Below are 18,662 nucleotides of genomic sequence, written 5' to 3'. Positions count from 1 at the left end.
TCGACCGCTTTCCAGCGCTCCGGGGCTAAGTTCCGTTTCTTCCGTCTAACGGGTCTAACTAAAGGGTCAGTGTTAAGTTTGTGAGTTATAAGACTAGGGTCAATACCGGGCATATCGGCCGCGGACCATGCAAAAATATCTAAATTTAGGAGTAAAAAACTTACCAATTCGGTCCGTAGAGGTTCCTTGACAGAAGCATCGATCTGAAGAGCGCGAGCTCGGTCCGTAGGCGAGGTCGGGATCGCGACTGTTTCTTCTGTTGGCGAGGCTCGTTCTTCGCCTTGCTCCGTAGGCCGTTCCAGATCGAGATCGCCGGCCGGCTTGGACTTGCCCTTCAGGGCGGTGACGTAGCACTTGCGGGACTCGAGCTGGTCGCCCCGCACTACCCCCACACCGAAGTCCGTAGGGAACTTCATCGCCAAATAGTAGGTAGAGACCACCGCCCGCAGGATATGCGTGATTGGCCGTCTTGCTATTGCATTGTATGGGGAGGGGGTCGCGACCACCAGAAAATCGTGGTTGAGTCTGACCGCACAAGGCCACGTGCCGACTTCCACGGGCACCGTTATCTTTCCAAGGGGCCTGACTTCCTCCCCGCTGAAGCCCACCAGGGGGGTGCTTGCAGGTTTTAGTTCGCTCCTTGGCAGTTGTAGCCGATCAAACACCGGCTTGAATAGGATGTCCGCCGAGCTGCCTGAATCTACGAGCACGCGCCTAACCTCGAAGTCACTGATCCTGAGTTTAATGACAAGTGCGTCGTCGTGAGGGTAGCGAACTCCTCGCGCGTCGTCTTCTGTGAAGAGGATCGGCTCCTCGGTCTTCGGCATCTTCGGGGGGTTCCGCTCCTCGAGGATTGCTTCACGAACTGAGGTCCGGGCTGTCGCTGACGTGCACTCCGCCACCACCGAACCTCCCACAATTACATGGATGGTTCCCCGAACTGGCCTTTCTGCCGGAGGCTGTCGCTGCATCGGTTCGGCAGGCCTGCTGCTAGTCTCTGGGGCGTCTTTTAAGTGTTCGCCCGGCTGATCTGCTTTATTGCTATTATTGTTGTGCTGTACAAAGTTTCTTAAATATCCACGACGGATGAGCCCCTCTATCTCGTCTCGGAGGTTATTACATTGCTCGGTACTGTGACTGTGGTCCCTATGAAAACTACAATACAAATTCTTGTTTCTTTCGTTCGGATTTCCCTTTAGGCGAGGTGGCCATTTCACGAAGGGGGCGTCCTTCATCGTCATTAGGATCTCGGTCCGCCTCGTGTTCAGTGGCGTGTAATCCGTCCGAGCTGGCAGGGGAGCTCGGAACGATTGGTTCGGTTTTGGGTCCTGGGCCGGGTTTTTTCGGTCAGCCGAGCTAGAGGGCTCGCTGTCCCTCTTTCTTTTCTCGTTTCCGCCCTCGGTTCTTTGGTTGATTTCCTCCTTCGTCCTCATGAACTTGTCCGCGAGCTTGAGGAACTCGGCCACGGTCGCGGGCTGGTTAGCTACCATGTGCCATTTGAATTCCTTGTGCGTCACCCCTCTTTTTGCTGCGGCGAGCTGCACCGCGGGGTCTAATTGAGGTATCTGTAAGCATGCCTCGTTGAATCGTTTGATGTAGCCCCGTATGGGTTCTCCTTCCCTTTGGACTACTCCGAAGATGCTTTCCTCTGCTCTGGGGCACCGTTTGCTGGTGACAAAGTGTGCAGTGAAGATCTGCACGAACTGAGCCCAACACTTTATCGATCCGGGGGCCAGGTTCCTGTACCAAGTGCGGGCTACCCCCTTGAGGGTGGTGGTGAAGGCCACGCACATGCATGATTCGCTGGCTCTGGCGAGGTGCATTTGGGACTGGAAAGCATCCACGTGGTCGTTGGGGTCGAAGGAGCCGTCATACTTGTCCAGGGGCGGGAGCTTGAAATCTCTGGGCAAGGGGACTTGCAGGAGTTCTGAGGCGAGGGGGGAAGGAACTGAGAGAATTGGGGCGACTCCTACCTCGTCCGAGCTCGTCTCGCCTTTGCCTCTGAGCTCGGATAGGACGCGGGTGGCAGTTCGTCGACTTCGACGACGCCTTCGCTGCTGAGTGGGCCTTGTACTGGCGCTGCTGGCCTCCGTGTTGCCGAGCTCGATGGGCTCAGAGTGCTAGTAGTCCGCTACTGCCAGTGCGCCGAATCGGTTTCCCACCAGTGGGGACTCCGGTTTGGAGACCCGAGGTGCTGACCTCGCGGGCGAGGTTCCTGATCCGCCTACGAGCCGTGAGGCGGGGATGACTTTTCTTTCTCTCCGGCCTGGGGACGAGGCCTGGCTGTTTGGGGAGGCGCCCATCCTGCGGAGAGGCCTTTACTGGCCTCGGGGCAGGGTGGCGAGGTGGAAGTAGTGGTTGGTTCGGTGTCAGTTGGGGGAACTGTTGCTGATAGTGGTATTGGGAGAGGTTGTGCAACACTTGGTGCTGGTGAAGTTGGTGTTGCTGGAACTGCTGCATCTGGGCTTGCATTGCTTGCATGCATTGCATTAAGTCGTCCAACCGATTTTGGCTAGCTGCCAGGGGGACGGCGGTTGGTTCAGTGAAGGTAGTCTCGATGGGAAGAGGGAAGGGGATGTTTGCGGAAGGTAGGCTTACAGGTGCCACTGCTTGTGGCGTAGTCAGATTGGGGATTCCATCCACCGGGAGGGGGATGGTGAACTGCCCAACACACACCACGGGAACTTGGAGCTGTTCCCCGGTGGTGTTTGTCTCTGTGTCGCGTCCGGCGTTGCTGGATGAGGCCATGAGTGATGAGTTTTTCAGAGAAGAAGGAAAGGGTATGAAAGTTTTGGAGGGAGGCTTTTTGAAGCTTTCCCACAGACGGCGCCAATTGATGATGCACAATCTGGCCGGTCTTAGCTGTCGATGATCTTGCCTCTGAACTAAGTAACAGGGACCTGAAACGGAAGGAGAAGAGAAGCTCCGGGGAGAACCCGGCATAAGGGCTCCGAAGCTCAAGTTAGAATCCTTTAAAGACAAGAATAATCAGATAGCGCGAAAGTTAGCATACCTCGTTCCTGGGGGGTAGAAGCCTTTTATAACCACCTCGCGCACTCACTTCCAGGCCTCCATCAGGTCGGGCATGATTACTTCTGAACTCCTGCCAGTTCGGGTGTCATTTCCTCCGGCCGGACAGAACCGCCACTGTTCCTTTTGTCGGAGCCGTCTCTGCGGCTAGTGACGACGGTTGCAGGTGGCGGTGGCAGGAAGCCGTTTGAAATGCCGCTGTCAGGAGTCAGATCCCAAATCAGTCAGGTGCGTCGCCCTTGGATACGGACGTCCTTGGTGTCAGGTACGTTTGGCTGGCCTGGTGCTTTGGAAGTGTGTTGGAGTGGCGAGCGAGGTGCCTTGAGTTCGGTTTGGAGTGTTCTGAGCTGCCATGGGCCAGCTCGGATCAGCTTTGTGAGGCTTGGGGCCCAGTATAGTTCGTGCTCCTTGCAGGGAGCTCGGGTTCTCGGTAGGGAGCTCGCTCTTAATAGGGAGCTCGGACTCCCAGTAGGGAGCTTGTTCTTAATAGGGAGCTCGGATTCTTAGGGAGCTTGGATTTAGGGAGCTCGGGTTCTTAGGGAGCTCGGGCTCCTAGTACCGAGCTCGGACTTAGGGAGCTCAGGTTTCAGGGAGCTCGGACCTTTGACAAGGAGCTCGCTCTTAACAGGGAGCTCGGGCTCCTAGCAGGGAGCTCGGGCTCCTAGTAGGGAGCTCGGATTTAGGGAGCTTGGGTTCTTAGGGAGCTCGGGTTTCGGGGAGCTCGGACCTTTGACAGGGAGCTCGCTCTTAACAAGGAGCTCGGACTAAGTACAGCGGTCTGGATTTCGGGCTCGGTAGTGAGTTTGGACTTGCTTCCGATGTTCGCTTTGGGTGCTCTACTGTCCCGAGCTGCTTGCCTTTGCCACGTGTCGGGCGATCGCGAGGTCAGGCCAAATTTCCCTTCATCACTTACCCTTTTCCACTTACCCTAATGAGTTACTCAACCCATATTAACCGCATACCACCAATAAATTGGATGAATATGGATGGGTCAAATGGGTAGGGGTCAAGATTGCCAACACAAGTTTTAGCCCTACATCTACATGAGTATTGTTCAGAGCTCAATATGGGCCATCCCCATACCTAGATTGTTATCCAAATTTGGGGTGCAAGTCAATTTGGCCCAACTTAACATTTTACACTGCTTTAGACTCGGGCCGAGTTCAGTGAAATTTAAAAAAAAAATATCTAACTTAAGCCCACCCAAGCTGCAACCCAATGATTCTTGTTTTTTAAAAACAAAAAATGCAAAAAAACAAAATCATACATATCAACAAACACCCCTTAGATCGATGGTGGGAAAAGTTAGTCAACTGATTATTTTTTTTGAAGGGCTGGTGAACTGATTATTGCCTGAGATGTCTGCTTTACGTGGTCATCCAATGTCAAAACATCCTGTAAACCCATGTACTTATACTATAAGGTCCTGTATGGGGTAGCTTAAATAAGCATTAATAATTAATTTTTGTTTAATTTAGGTGCTACAAGCCCACAAGCGAAAGGTACAATAAGCAAATGAGCACTATTGTCCGCTTCTGTTGAGCAATCCCAAAACTGGGGCTAAGTAATCTTATATAAACAATCAATTATAACTTCAAATATCATTACTAAAATCATAATTCAATTTTATTTTATAAATTCTTCGTCTATAATTTTTTTTGCATAATTTGATGTTTTAATCAGAATTAAAATTGAGATATGGATGGTACCTTGTTAATTTTAACTATATCAGGTCGCCAGGGACACTACAAGAAAAACCGCCTGAGATGGCGGTTTAGAAACGGCGGTCTTAAAGACCGCTGCCACAGCGAGAAAAGTGACAAAATTAAATTAAGATTACTCAAAGGTCGGGCGGCGGACTTTCAAACTGGCACGGCGGTTGTACATTTGAACCGGATTTTGAGCCGGCCTAAACCCGATTCATATCCCGCGTTCGTTGTACTCTGAAAAAAGCTTTCACACTTCCCGCGTTCGTTCTTCTCCTTTCTTGTGTTTTAGAAGATGGCTTTCAAACCTTTTCATCGAGAGAATGCAAATATATCCGTGAGCCGTAATTCTTGAGTTTTGGTATCATTTACAAGCTCTAATGTGTTTGAGAAGATGGCTTTCAAAGCTTTCAAACCTTTTCTTGTGTTTGAGAAGATGGTCTATATTGTTATACAACATTACAAGCTCTAATGTGTGATTGGTGTTTCTAAAATATGAGTATTGTCTAGGAATTTAAATATATCCGTGAACCCTAATTCTTGAGTTTTGGTATAGCAATCACTAGACTTTCATCTTGCAAGCCGAGATTTCCTGCGGGCTCCAGTGTTTCTGTGCAGTGTTCCCACCTTGACTGCCTTATCAATGACTGAGTAAGCTTCAGCTATCAACTTTTCAATTGGAAGAATTTCCTCAGCTTGAGCATCAGTTTTCTTCCTAAGCACATCTAGTGCTTCCAAAACCTGTAATAGATGTCATGAATCACATGTCAACCATTTTTTATGCGCATATGTCAATCACTTTTTTTTTATGCACACATGTCAAGCATTCAACATCCATATTTATTTTTTATTGCGTTCTTTTATCAGTGCTATTTTGTTTATTGCGTTACTGTTAGCCCTTTGAATCAGAGAAGGATAACTAGAACAAAAACATTTGGTTCTACCCAACTATGTCCAATAGTGAGCTCAAATACATTCTTGAAAACAAAAAAGAAGATATGGAAACAAACCAACTCAAAAAACTACATAATTTCAAACTTACAGTAAATACATAGAAAAGGTACATGGTTCAGTTTCCATGTACTTAATCACTAACAGTTCCACATTGCATTAAGTAGAAAACATTGCTTGTTAACTAGAAGATCTACTAGTTTTTTCCCTGTACACATGAATGAGTGTCCATGCACTTAGACCATAAACATGAGGTGTGATGCTTTCATCTACAAGACTACAACCACTGCAGACATGAAAAGACAGTTTCATAATCTCAGATATTTCACCATTACAAATTTATGACTTCATGGGGATATGATAATTTGCAATATTAAGGACTTTTTTTAGTCTGTTCAAAATTATGGGCTTAAATGAGTGAAATAAAAAATTACCAAAAAAATTGAGTAAAATGAAAACATATTCCTCTGTAGCAAGATACTCTTAGTCTCCTACAATTAGACTAAATCTAGATGCATTACAAGATATGAAGTCTCTATCTTTGGTATAGCTGGGTCATGCCAAGCACTGTGAAGGAGCTGCTGAATAGCTGGGAGCTGCAGGGACTGTTAATTAAAGCTTGCAAGAAACATTTGGGAGACCATTTTGGCTGCTGTTATTAGCTCTTTATGGACAGAGAGAAACAAAAGGATTTTTCGTAACACATGCAAAGATTCAGAAGATCTTATTGCTTTTGTCTTTGGAAAACTCCTGTCTTGGGTCTTGGCTGTCAAGGGGTTTCAGACCACCCAACTGAGGGCTAGGTTGAGTTCTGGGAATTTCTGGAATTTGTAATGGCTTGAAGTCCATGCTGTCTTGACCCAAAAGATAATTTTGGGGGGACCCTCTTGTATTATTATCTCTGATTTAATAAAAATTTACCTTACCTTTAGTAAAAAAAAAAAAAGAAAATCAGAAGACTTGTTTAAAACGAATCTTACTTGTTTTTAACACCTTATAAACAAAATTTTTCACCATAAAGATAAAGCAGAAGTTAATAAAGACTGAAACTACTAAAAATAGAGAAACAAGGAAAGTGGTGAAGTTCTGGAATTGTACAATTAAACTATGGGCAACCCAATTTCAGATTTTTAATCTTTTTGATGAAGGTAAACTGTGTGTGTTTGTCTACTTGTACACACTGGTTTTAGCTCTTTTTGGTTTTCCTGTACATAGAGGTTTTGTATAAGAGGTCAGGCTTTACAAAAGGAACAAGTACTGGGACATTCCTTGAAAAGCTGCTACGTTGAAAGCCATGATATAAGTACTGCTTATAAACAAACACAAGAGTACCTACTACTTTTCTAAGGATCAGATCTTCAAAGGAAATGTTGTGTTAAAAAATATGTCAGTTCCCCTCCCCCCCTACCATATTGTGCATATAATCACAAAAGGCAGCATAGACCATAAGATGCTACTGCATTTGCTGAGCCCCTTTAATGCTAGATGTCAAGACTGTTGGAACAGACCAACAGAAGGCAGTTAGTTAGTTTTACAAGAGGAGGCCACATCAGCTCAACTAACCAGCCACTTGTAATAACTGCCATCCACTTGTAACAACTGCCATCCAATTGGATTGTCAAGACTGTTGGAACAGACCAACAGAAGGCAGTTAGTCAGTTTACAAGAGGAGGCCACATCAGCTCAACTAACCAGCCACTTGTAATAACTGCCATCCACTTGTAACAGCTGTAACAGTCAAGATTGTAACACTATAAGTAGTAGAGCAGAAAAGGAACGGAGGAGGACTCTTTCAGCATTAAACTCTCTCTCTCTCTCTCTCTCTCTCTCCTTCCAAGAATTCAGGAGGTTGGCCCCTCGAAGAGCCCTGAGTTAGGCAGGTTCCTAACAATTTGGTATCAGTGCCAACATGACCAACACAAGAAACACATCAGTAGACACCCGAGTGGATCAGATGGAGGTCGAGATCCATCGAATGTCTTCAGATCTCAAAGAAATGAAGGAAAGCTTCACTGCTCTCCTCCTTCGACTGGAGCAGGGGGCAACAAACATTGATAGAGGAAGCCCCGAAGAGTGTAGCCATGAAAACAGTCGCAGAACAGGGGCGACAACACGAATAGCCAAAATCGACTTCCCCATATTCTCAGGCGGCGACCCAACCCCCTGGATTCTCAGAGCAGAAAGGTATTTCGATTACCATGAAACACTGGGATAGGATAGGGTAGCTCTGGCTTCTGCGCATCTTGAAGGGGAAGCTATCTTATGGTTTCAATGGTACCAAAGGGGGCACCCCCATCAAACCTGGGCAGACTTCACGGACGCCATGACTGTCTGTTTTGGATCATCTGGGTTTGAAGATCTTGATGGAAACTTGGCAAAACTGCGGCAGGTGGGATCAGTAAAAGAATACCAGATGGAGTTCGAAAGGCTGGCCGTGAGAGTCCAAGGATGCACTGAGAAGGCGCTGGTGGGAAGCTTCGTTGGCGGCCTAAAGGAAGAATTGTGATTGGAAGTGAAGGCGATGCAGCCCACTTCCGTCATCAATGCGGCAGCACTAGCAAGATTGTATGAGGACAAGTTCAGTCTAGCAAGAAAGGTGCAGCGACCATGGGGTCCAGAAGCAAGAAGGGAGCAAGAAAAGACAACAGCACCAGACAAGGAGGAAAGAGTACTGGGTCCAGGCCCACTGGTTCCTTTCAAACGGCTGACTTGGGCAGAGATGCAAGCCCGTAGAGACAAAGGTCTCTGTTACAACTGCGAAGAGAAATTTGGGCCGGACCATCGCTGCAAGAAACAAGCATTTCTCCTCCAAACAGATGCCGAAGAGGAAGACGACATTCCCGGGTGCGGAGAATCTAACCCAGGTTGGGAAATACAATCCAATGGCACGCCTGAAATATTCTTACAAGCCTTTATGGGACTTGCGTCCCCTCAAACAATGAGAGTTGCAGGGCTGATTCTAGGGCGCCAAGTGTCAATCCTCATAGACAGTGGCAACTCCCTTAACTTCATAACCCAAGTCTTGGTAGATAAAATGGGACTTTCGGTTCAGCCAACAACAACCTTTACGGTTCATGTGGCCAACGGTAACAGCCTCTCTTGCAATAGCATTTGCATGAGCCTACCCCTAAAGATTCAAGGTCATCAGTTTGCGCTAGACCTATATCCTCTCCATCTCAGTGGAGCGGACATGGTAGTAGGCATTCAATGGTTAAGACAGCTAGGACCCGTGCTCTGTGACTGGGCCCGTCTCACCATGGACTTCACATCAGGGAACTCTACAGTCCATCTACAAGGGCAAACATGCAAGGGACCAAGGCCCATCAGTCTTGCAACACTGACAAAGCAAAGAGGAGACCCAGACCAGCCCATATTCATGCACATGGACTCAAATTTTCCTATTTAGATCTGCAATCAAATTTCCTACATTAGACCTTGAGGGCAAGATCGCTCTAAAGAAAGGGGGGATTGTCAAGACTGTTGGAACAGACCAACAGAAGGCAATTAGTTAGTTTTACAAGAGGAGGCCACATCAGCTCAACTAACCAGCCACTTTTAATAACTGCCATCCACTTGTAACAACTGCCATCCAATTGGATTGTCAAGACTGTTGGAACAGACCAACAGAAGGCAGTTAGTCAGTTTACAAGAGGAGGCCACATCAACTCAACTAACCAGCCACTTGTAACAACTGCCATCCACTTGTAACTGCTGTAACAGTCAAGATTGTAACACTATAAGTAGTAGAGCAGAAAAGGAATGGAGGAGGACTCTTTCAGCATTAAACACACACTCTCTCTCTCTCTCCTTCCAAGAATTCAGGAGGTTGGCCCCTCGAAGAGCCCTGAGTTAGGCAGGTTCCTATCACTAGACCAAAAAGAGAAGATGTAATTTTTTGGGAAGCACTGATCAACCTGAAAATCTGAAGTGATACCAAAGAATCTCCCCAACTCTGTAAATCTGTATTATTATAGTTTCCTGAATAATCCATGTATTCTTTTTGTGTTTTTAGAAAAGTTCAAAATTTGGTTTGCTTTGTTAAAAAATGTCAATATGTGTATGATACCTGAATACTATGCTTAATAGTAATAAGAACTTGGGAATCTAGAATATTGTCTGCCGACTTTCTTTTTAACTTATAAATAAATAAAGGTAATCTGAAGTACATATTGTAATTTAGCAAAAAAAGTACAACAATTGCAATTGTGAATATATTTCAGGTTCGTGTCTGTGCTGGATGTGGCCTCTCTCAAACCAGAAGTTGACATGCCTGGCTGTTCAAACCAAGATGCAACTAGGAAAGAGATGGGATTTTTAATTCTTCCACATTGATGGTTTCCAGGATGAATCAGGCTGCAGTGTCTCCCTCTCCCATTCAGTTATCATTAGACAAAACAACGCCCAAAGGAGACATTTCCCATGAATCTTCTCATAAAGGTAAATGTGAAATCACAGAAAGAAACTAAACATGCAAGACCAATGGATCTAGTGATATTTCCCTTCATGATTAGTTGAATGACATAACTGGATTTTTAGATTCAAAGGCAAGCAATGATAATACTGAATTGGAAATGGCTCTTTCTGCCACTGCAGCAGGTATTTGTGAGAGTAATGCAGGCCCAGATTTAAAAGAGCTGCATACTACATCAGGTTTTCCTTCATTGAGAAGGATGAAAAAAATTAAAACTGAAGATTCCATAATTTCTTCCCAAGGAGTCTCTACTACACTTGGGTCAAGAAAAGTAGGACCTCCACTGCATTGGGCAGAAATCTATTGTAATGGAGAAAACTTGACAGGGAAGTGGGTGCATACTGGTGCTGCCAATGCACTACTTGATGGTGAACACAAAGTAGAAGCTGCAGTAACTGCCTGTATAAGGTCTCTGAGATATGTAGTTGCTTTTGCTGGGCATGGGGCCAAAGATGTGACTCGCAGGTTTTGCCTCCTAATTTTCTATGTAATTTTCATTCATTTTTATAACTTTACAGTAAATTAAATGAAAATATCAATTCCAATAGATTTTTTAGATGAAAGATCATACAGGTGTCATTTTATTTTCAATGTGTTATGAACCTGTAAATGTGCAAAGATCAACGAGAGGCTATGCTCAATGACTTAGGCTCTCTAACTGTGCAAAATTTGTATATGGTACATAGATAATAAAGGAAAAAAGAATAGAGCAGAAGAGAGAAGAGAAAGAACATAGCGGGTTGATAAAGTATTTACAAGAGAAGGTCCATAAAGGTCAACATATCATTCTAATAGGTTGTAGTACAGAATAATGAACAAAAATTTAGTCTGATCATGTGGGCAACCTGGATTTCACTCTTACCAATTGAATACATTTTTTATAGTACAACAGTGATTTTGAATTTAAATTATGAGACTTAAAGGGCCTTAATATTGTGAATGAAAATTTAATAGCATATTTTATATTTAGAACAGAGATTAAAAAGTGAGTTATATCAAACATATATGAAATATGGTATTCCTATTAGGTCAACACAGGTGATTCCATCTCATTTACCTTTATGACAAAATGACAATATATATGCATTATTTGCCCTTCAAATCAGCAAAAGAATCAGTAGCACTATCTGCCTCGTGTGGTTGGCTCTGTATTTTAGTGGTTCATTGAACCATTTAGACATCTAAATTACTTTAGATGTGTTAAATAACAACAACAACAATAGTAAAACTGTAAAACTCCATATTGTGGAAGCTAGATGGTTGGTATTAACTTAGAGAAGGTGAAACTCCACCAAGTATTAATATATGGCTATCCAATCTCACATATCAATCTTGAATTTGCAGCAAACCTATCCAGCAGGTGATACTTGATTATGATTATACATTTACAACTCCATATTGTGGAAGTGAGATGGTTGATGTAAACCTAGAGAAGGTGAATGGTTCAAATATTTTGTAGTTTGACTAACCTGTTTATTAATATTCTAGATCAATTGGTCTTATCTACCATGCTTTCATATACTGTATTCCTCTTGTTTCTCATGCTCTGATTCTATGCGAAATCTCATGTTGCTTTGAACACTTTTCATGTATCAAATGAACCCTTTTTGAGTCTCAATGTTTAAGCTTCCTACATCCAGGTTGATCTTTAACTGAAAGTTTGATAGAAAGGAATAAAGAGTGTTTTATGGTTAACATGTTTGCAGCCATATGGGTGTGTCTTACGATGGGCCTAGTGGGTGCTGACCAAATCTGGATTTTGCATTTACAGATAATCTTATGCTCAAAACACTGATTTTAACTCCAGGTGGCCAACCACCTACTTCATGCCACAACTAAACAAAACTAAGGGTCATAAGAAGCTAGTCCAGTGACCCAAATGCTTTGGGTCCATCTTTGATGTGAAATTGGATTTGGTGCTCACAAAAGTGTGCTCACACTCGTTCTTACAGCTATTTTCATTTGTGTATTAGAAATATCTCTCCATAAATAAAAAGATACAAATATGGAGATGTTCCCAATGCAAGGCTGAAAAGGGCTGTGAGAACGGTGTGAGCACAGTTTTGCGAGGACTGAACACCTTTGATGTTGTTTTTGTAGTGGGAATAGATTCCAAGTTGGATTTGATTTAGCATTTAGGTCCTGCAGCTAACACCCAGTTTTATGTTTTTTTTTCATCTTTTTAAAATCAAAAATAAAATTGGACCATGGAAAATTCAAGCCCTGGTATGAGAACAGGGTACGTGGCAAGTAAGATTGCCTTGGATCAAGTTTATAAAAAGAGTTTGACTCAGGAACTTGTGACTATGGACCTAGGTTTGAGATGAGCTCAAGTAATGGGCGCAAATTAGGTTTTATCAAGCTCAATTCCCATAAAGCCCAGCTTTAAATATTGGGCTTTTTAGGACAAAAATTTGCAATTCCATGAAAGTCAACTTGTCAACAATCTAAAACAAAAGGTTTACAGCAATAATAACCAATGAATTAAGTAGGTGTTTGGCATCGGTGCTGGAAACATTGCACCATTTTTTGAGAAAAACGGTACTAGACAGTGGAGTTGTAAGCACTTGGGGTGCTGCCATATAGGCCGTTTTCTGAGAAAACAGTACTGGTTTTATTTGGAATCAATGTTGGCAGCAATGTTTTCAACATGATCTATATTATCCAATATTCTAGATGATGCCACATTGATGTCACATCATTGTACTACTGGTAGCAATGCACTGTTTTTGAAATTGGCGTTGCTCCATATCATATTTTCCCGATTTCTAAAACATGGCTTCGAACAACGTTTTTTCTAGAAAAATGGTGCCAAACAAGAGAGCTTTATTTGAAGCACCACTTTCTCTGATGTGGTGCTTACATGGTACCGTGATCTCAGAAAATGACATCAATGCCAAACACCCATTAAAGTGATGTAAAAATCAATAACCGTTTTATGAACTGTTGGAACCTAAACCATCATAAGACGTTCAGCGTTCTCTTTTAGGACATTTTTATGGACCCATCATGTCTGTATGTGTGTAGGGAAAATAATGAGACTTGCATACACTTTTTTTTTCTTTGCTGCATGCATACACTTGTTACTAGCATTACTCATTGAGCTATAGTCATCGGTATGCAAGTATGATGAAAGCGATATATCTGTTCAACATAAAGGATGCATCGTATATATATCTATTAAACGGATAGGGGTGGTATCCCCTTTTGCCAAATGGCAGTTCTTTAATATATATATATATATATATATATATATATATATATATATATATATACGGTTCAATAGTTCGGTTTGAATGAATGGTCCGTTTTGACAGCAAAAATTACAAGTAAAAAATCATAAATCATTATGGCCACCGGTTTTTGGGTTAATGGTTCGACCTTTCTGTTCAAACGAACGACATGTTCTAACAACAAAAATTACAGGGAAAAAATTGAGTGTGTGAGGTCCATTAAGCAATATCATACGTGTTATGTCATTCGAGTGCGTGACTCATACGACCTAAAAACGAAACCATTTTGGCCACCGGTTTTTGGGTCGACGGTTTGATCGTCTATTTCAAATGGAAATATGGCATGTTTTGACAACAAAAATTAACAAAAAAATAAAAAACGACAAAAAACTATTAAATGGGTCGACAGTTCAACTGCTCGGGTCAATGGGTCGTTGCCCGATTCAACGGTTTTTTACCAAGGACCAAGATTGGGGTAAAACGGAACTGGTTGCTTGGATGGTTCCCAATTAAAAAATAAAGAAAAAGCGATGGTTCAATCGTCCGGTTCGAACGAACGGCCCGTTCTGACAGTAAAAATTACAAGCAAAAAATTGAGTGTGTAAGGTCCATTAAGTAGTATCATACGTGTTATGTTGTTCGAGCATGTGACTTATACGACCCGAAAACAAAACCGTTCTGGCCACAGGTTTTCGGGTCGATGGTTTGACTGCCCAGTTCAAACGAATGGCCCATTTTGACAACAAAAATTATAAAAAAAATAAAAAGAATGACCAAAAACCATTAAATGGGTCAACAGGTCGACAATTCAACAGCCTGGGTCAATGGGTCATCGACCGATTTAATGGATTTTGGCCAGGGACTAGGGTTGGGATAAAATGGAACCGGTTGCTTGGAGAGTTCCCAATTATAAAAAAAAAAAAAACGGTCAAAAACCATTGAATGGGTCAACGGGTCGGGAGTTCGACCGCCCGGGTCAATGGGTCGTTGATTGATTCAATGGTTTTTGGCTAGGGATCGGGATTGGGGTAAAACAAAACTGGTTGCCTGGACGATTCCCAGGCTGAAATGTCAGTCTGTCCGAGTCAACGGTGGTTCAAAAACCATGGTTTTTGTGCTTTTGGATTTTCACTATTCAAACTTTTCTTATACTGTTGATTTTTTTCGAGCGTGTGCGGTATGTTCCTTTTTTTTCATTTTCTGCTTTTGTTTTTTTTTTTTTGTGTGTGTGTGAGTGTGTTTGGTCTTCTTCTTCAAGATCCTCCAAAACGGTCTAGAGTTTACCACAATTTTATTTCTTTCCTTTTGTTTTTTCTTTGGGTTTTCTTGTGTAATGCTTTTTTTTTCTTATAAGGTGATTTGCTTTGTCTCTTGCTTTAATTGCATGTATGTTTAATTCCGTCTCAAAGCGGAACTTTGGACTCAATTTTTTGATTTTTTTTCCTTGCTTTTTCCAATTTGGTGGATTGACCGCCAATTTTTTTGTGTTTAAGGTCACTGTGGATTTATCTTTCAAGGTTTTGGAATCCCTTGAAATGTCCACCCTTCCTATGATTATGACTACAAAGTTATTTCGTCTAATTATTGACATCTAGAAAAAATGACCCAAAAACAGAACCATTCTAGCCACCGGTTTCCAGGTTGATGGTTCGAACGTCCGATTCGAACGGATGTCTCGTTCTGACAACAAAATTATTTCATCTAATTATTGACTTTTAGAAAAAATGACCCGAAAACGGAACCGTTCTGGCCACCGGTTTCCAGGTTGATGATTCAACCGTCCGGTTCGAACGGATGGCTTGTTCTGACAACAAAAATTAAAAAAAAAATAAAAATGGCCAGAAACCGTTGAATGGGTCGACTACCCAAGTTAACGGGGTCGTTGACTGATTCAACGATTTTTGGCCAGGGACCAGTGTTAGCACCCAATTTTTGCTCGGGCCTTTCACCCACCTCTTTGTACCATCCTCTTAGACCCCAAAAACTTGGAAACACAACCAGATTAACTTGAGACTTTCTAGAACCTAAAATACCCTCCTTTGACACAATCCACAGGACAAACAAGAACCTTGATCAAACATCATCCCCAGACTTAGAAAACTACAACTTAGTTACACATCAGTTTTCATGACTAAACTCCAAAGACTCGGTCCTTTCACCCACCTCTTTGTACCATCCTCTTAGACCCCAAAAACTCAAAAACACAACCAGATCAACTTGAGACTTTCTAGAACCTAAAATACCCTCATTTGACACAATCCACAGGACAAACAAGAACCTTGATCAAACATCATCCTTGGACTTGGAAAATAACGACTTAGTTACACATTAATTTTCATCACTAAACTCCAAAGATCTACCGTTCATCACGCCAATTCCCTTTCTAACGGCCCTGATCCATGCGATATTCAAACTCCAACTTCCCAAAGTCAAATCCAACATATCCATCACCTCAAGATCATTAGGAAATAATCAACTAGTGAATCCCAACACAAATTTATGACAATTAACGGCAAAAACATCAAGATCTCATTCTGATGGCCTTGAATGATTACCAAGATCGACCATATCTTTCTCAGATCAGAACCATGTACTTGACTCCTCACCTTAATCCATACCTGCCTACTAAATTGTAGCTTAAAATTCGCTCATTTGACCCTTCATCAAACAAAGGTTTTATTTCAGCAAATCTCATCAAAATATAGTTTATCACCTATTATCCCAAGTTCATCTAACCAATCAAACTTCACCACTATGTTCAAAAACCCAAAAAACCCTAGCACATCAAATTTTACGACCAAACTCCTCCATTTGATCGTTAAAAAAGTGAGATTCCATTTTAAGTCTTCTTGTTAGTTAATAAACAAATAGCTAAAACCTATATCCAAACCAAATTAGTTAATCTACACCCCTGATCAAAGATTCATCACCTCCATTAGATTTAGGACATTCAAAAATGTCAACCCACCAAATTTCATCCCCAAATTCTCCCCATTTAACCTTTTATCAAACAAAGATTCTATTTCGGTAATTCTCGTCAATCCAAAATTGTCAACCATAGATCTCCTTCATCCCGAGCCCATTTGACCAATCAGACAACACCATTGAATTTAGAGACCCAAAAAACCCCAGCACGCCAAATTTCACATCCTAATTCATCCGTTTGAACGTTAAATTAGAAAGATACCATTTTGATGCACCAGATTAAATTGCCACGTCATCTGGCCCAACTTGAAACCTTAAAAGGGTGATGGCTCATGTCAGACCCAGTTTTGACCCATTAGAACACATGGACCAGTGAAACAAAGCCTAATAGGCTTAAAAAGCTCAAAATACCAAACAGACTCCTACTTAAGACTAAGAAAAAACAAAACCACATTTAAAAGTTCATTAAATTTACGTTTTCTGTCATTGCCAGCCCCAAATACGGGGCTGCAACGTTTGACACACCCAAAGCTCCCATTGGACGCACAAAACCCATGAAAACCACCTCCAAATCAAAGAAAACGTTTCACTAAATAGGTAATCTTGACTGGGCATCCCTTTCTTTGAAGATTCTTTACCTTTTTTTTGTGAAAAACCTCTGTTGAATCCCAGACACTGTAGCTAAGCGAATTCAGACTAGACATTTGAGAGAGAAGGGGAAGAGAGGAAGAGAGGCAACTTGAGAGAGAAGGGAAGACTAGGGGGAGGGAAGAAACCCGTGAAAGGTCCCTAGAGAAAGAAAGAGAGAGAAGGAAGTGAGAGTTTCCCAACTTTTGTGGTATACCCATTCTGCTTGTAATCCCGAAATCCTTGAAGCCAAATTCAAGCCTCATCTCCTGTCATCCAAACTTAACACCAGAAACGCTCAACCTGGCCATTGCCTTACTCAAGTTTCATTTGAAGTCATTTTAGCTGTTGGAAACCTTTTGACAAGGTACATACGAAAGGTAAGTCATTTTTTTAGTTTTCTAGGTTGCTTGAGGTTCTGAAAGGTTGGAAAACCATTGCTTGCAATTTCTTTTTGATTGAGAATAGAGGCAGAGAGACGAGGGTCTTAGGGAAATCAGTACCTAAGACCCGATAACATCACCTCAAAATCGGTCTTAGGAGAAGTTGAAAGCATGTTCCTCCGGATTTGAGAAATTTTTGCAACCATTTTTGTTTTTCTCTGAAAGAAACTGAGCTTGAACAACTCCCGTATTGGGCCACTAAAGCAGTTTGGAGAGAGGGGTGCCTAATACATTCCTTCTCCCGATCCTTAGAACTCGAAATCTCTTGGTTGTGTGCCTTTCCCATGGAAAACGGAATCACTATCAAAGACCTAAATCGATAATTTCAAATTTGAAAATGAAGGCCCATTTCCTCTAAAAATGGGTGGCGACTCCAACTCTTTGAGCTGGCCATGAGCTTCTTGGAGCTTACAACTAGGTTTGGGGTAAAACGGAACCGGTTGCCTGGACGGTTCTCAGGCCGAATGGTCCTACTATCTGGGTCAACTGGGAATTCTCGATGTGAAACAAAGGTCAAGTATGAAGTAGAACTCAGAACTATCATTGTATGATCATATTCTTTTAGATTAGATGCTTTGCTGAAACAATATTTTAAAAAATGAGCACATGATGATATTTTTTAAGTTTTATATGAGTTTCAAGACTTGTATACTTATAATTACATATTTTTTATTAAAAAACCATTGTCTTTTCTAATGTAGAAAATAGCAATTGCAATTCCAACCCCTGCAAAACAGAGGCCCTCCGGTAGTTATGATATTTAATATAGCAAATTGTAGACCGAATCAAGACACTCTAGTTTGACAAATGGTTTTTAATTTCGCCAAGATTTCATTATTATTTTACATTAGAACAACAAAATCGAAATTATCATATTCTAACTTAATATCGATTCAAATTCTAAATTTTCACCAAATTAATTTGGTGAAACCACTATGGCATCAAAATTAAAGAGTCGAGTTTCTCTTTTTTTTTTTCTTTTATTTAACTCTTTTTTTAGATGTAAGAGCATAGATAGATGAACCCCAGCACATATCCGTTTCAATCCATCTTGACCTTGTACAAACTTCTCTACCTTTCTCTACCTTTTCTCTCAAATCAAATACAACTCTAAAGAAAATAAATAATTTTCGTTCTTGAATTTGGAGAGATTAAAAAAAAAATGCTTACCAAAAAAATTTGGATAGGTCCAAAAACATAGTGGAGCCCTATAGGGGTCTAGTCACTTTCTTTACTCGCCAACCAAATTCAGCCATCTCTCCCCAAACTTTGGAAG

The 18,662-nt window shown here is 42.2% G+C and overlaps 1 protein-coding gene across 7 annotated transcripts; it reads left to right on the top strand.

Annotated features, from left to right (window-relative positions):
• Window positions 1-5,090: 5,090 nt before the first annotated feature.
• Window positions 5,091-11,632, top strand: LOC148802169 (DNA repair protein RAD4-like). 7 transcript variants are annotated; one of them, XM_088898860.1, is made up of 4 exons: window positions 5,091-5,387; window positions 9,908-10,124; window positions 10,281-10,623; window positions 11,503-11,632. In XM_088898860.1, the coding sequence occupies exons 2-4, from the start codon at window positions 10,019-10,021 to the stop codon at window positions 11,615-11,617; spliced, it is 564 nt and encodes a 187-aa protein (XP_088754986.1). In that variant the 5' UTR covers window positions 5,091-5,387; window positions 9,908-10,018; the 3' UTR covers window positions 11,618-11,632. The 7 variants fall into 7 exon arrangements, with proteins under 7 accessions (XP_088754986.1, XP_088754985.1, XP_088754984.1 ...); XM_088898859.1 differs by lacking the exon at window positions 5,091-5,387 and adding an exon at window positions 7,175-9,574; XM_088898858.1 differs by lacking the exon at window positions 5,091-5,387 and adding an exon at window positions 7,175-9,614.
• The last annotated feature ends 7,030 nt before the right edge of the window (window positions 11,633-18,662 follow it).

Source organism: Nelumbo nucifera, chromosome 2, assembly GCF_055504915.1.
Source record: "Nelumbo nucifera cultivar China Antique chromosome 2, China Antique-T2T, whole genome shotgun sequence".
Lineage (NCBI taxonomy): Eukaryota > Viridiplantae > Streptophyta > Magnoliopsida > Proteales > Nelumbonaceae > Nelumbo > Nelumbo nucifera.
Note: the sequence above shows the minus strand (reverse complement) of the source record. Positions and strands in the feature narration are given on the sequence as shown.

Excerpts from the sequence above, each read along its gene's own strand:
- LOC148802169 (XM_088898860.1), top strand. The coding sequence starts at position 10,019 with ATGGTTTCCAGGATGAATCAGGCTGCAGTGTCTCCCTCTCCCATTCAG. Across the intron at positions 10,125-10,280 it reads CCATGAATCTTCTCATAAAG|CAGGTATTTGTGAGAGTAAT; the intron begins GTAAATGTGAAA and ends CTGCCACTGCAG. Across the intron at positions 10,624-11,502 it reads GCCAAAGATGTGACTCGCAG|CAAACCTATCCAGCAGGTGA; the intron begins GTTTTGCCTCCT and ends TTGAATTTGCAG.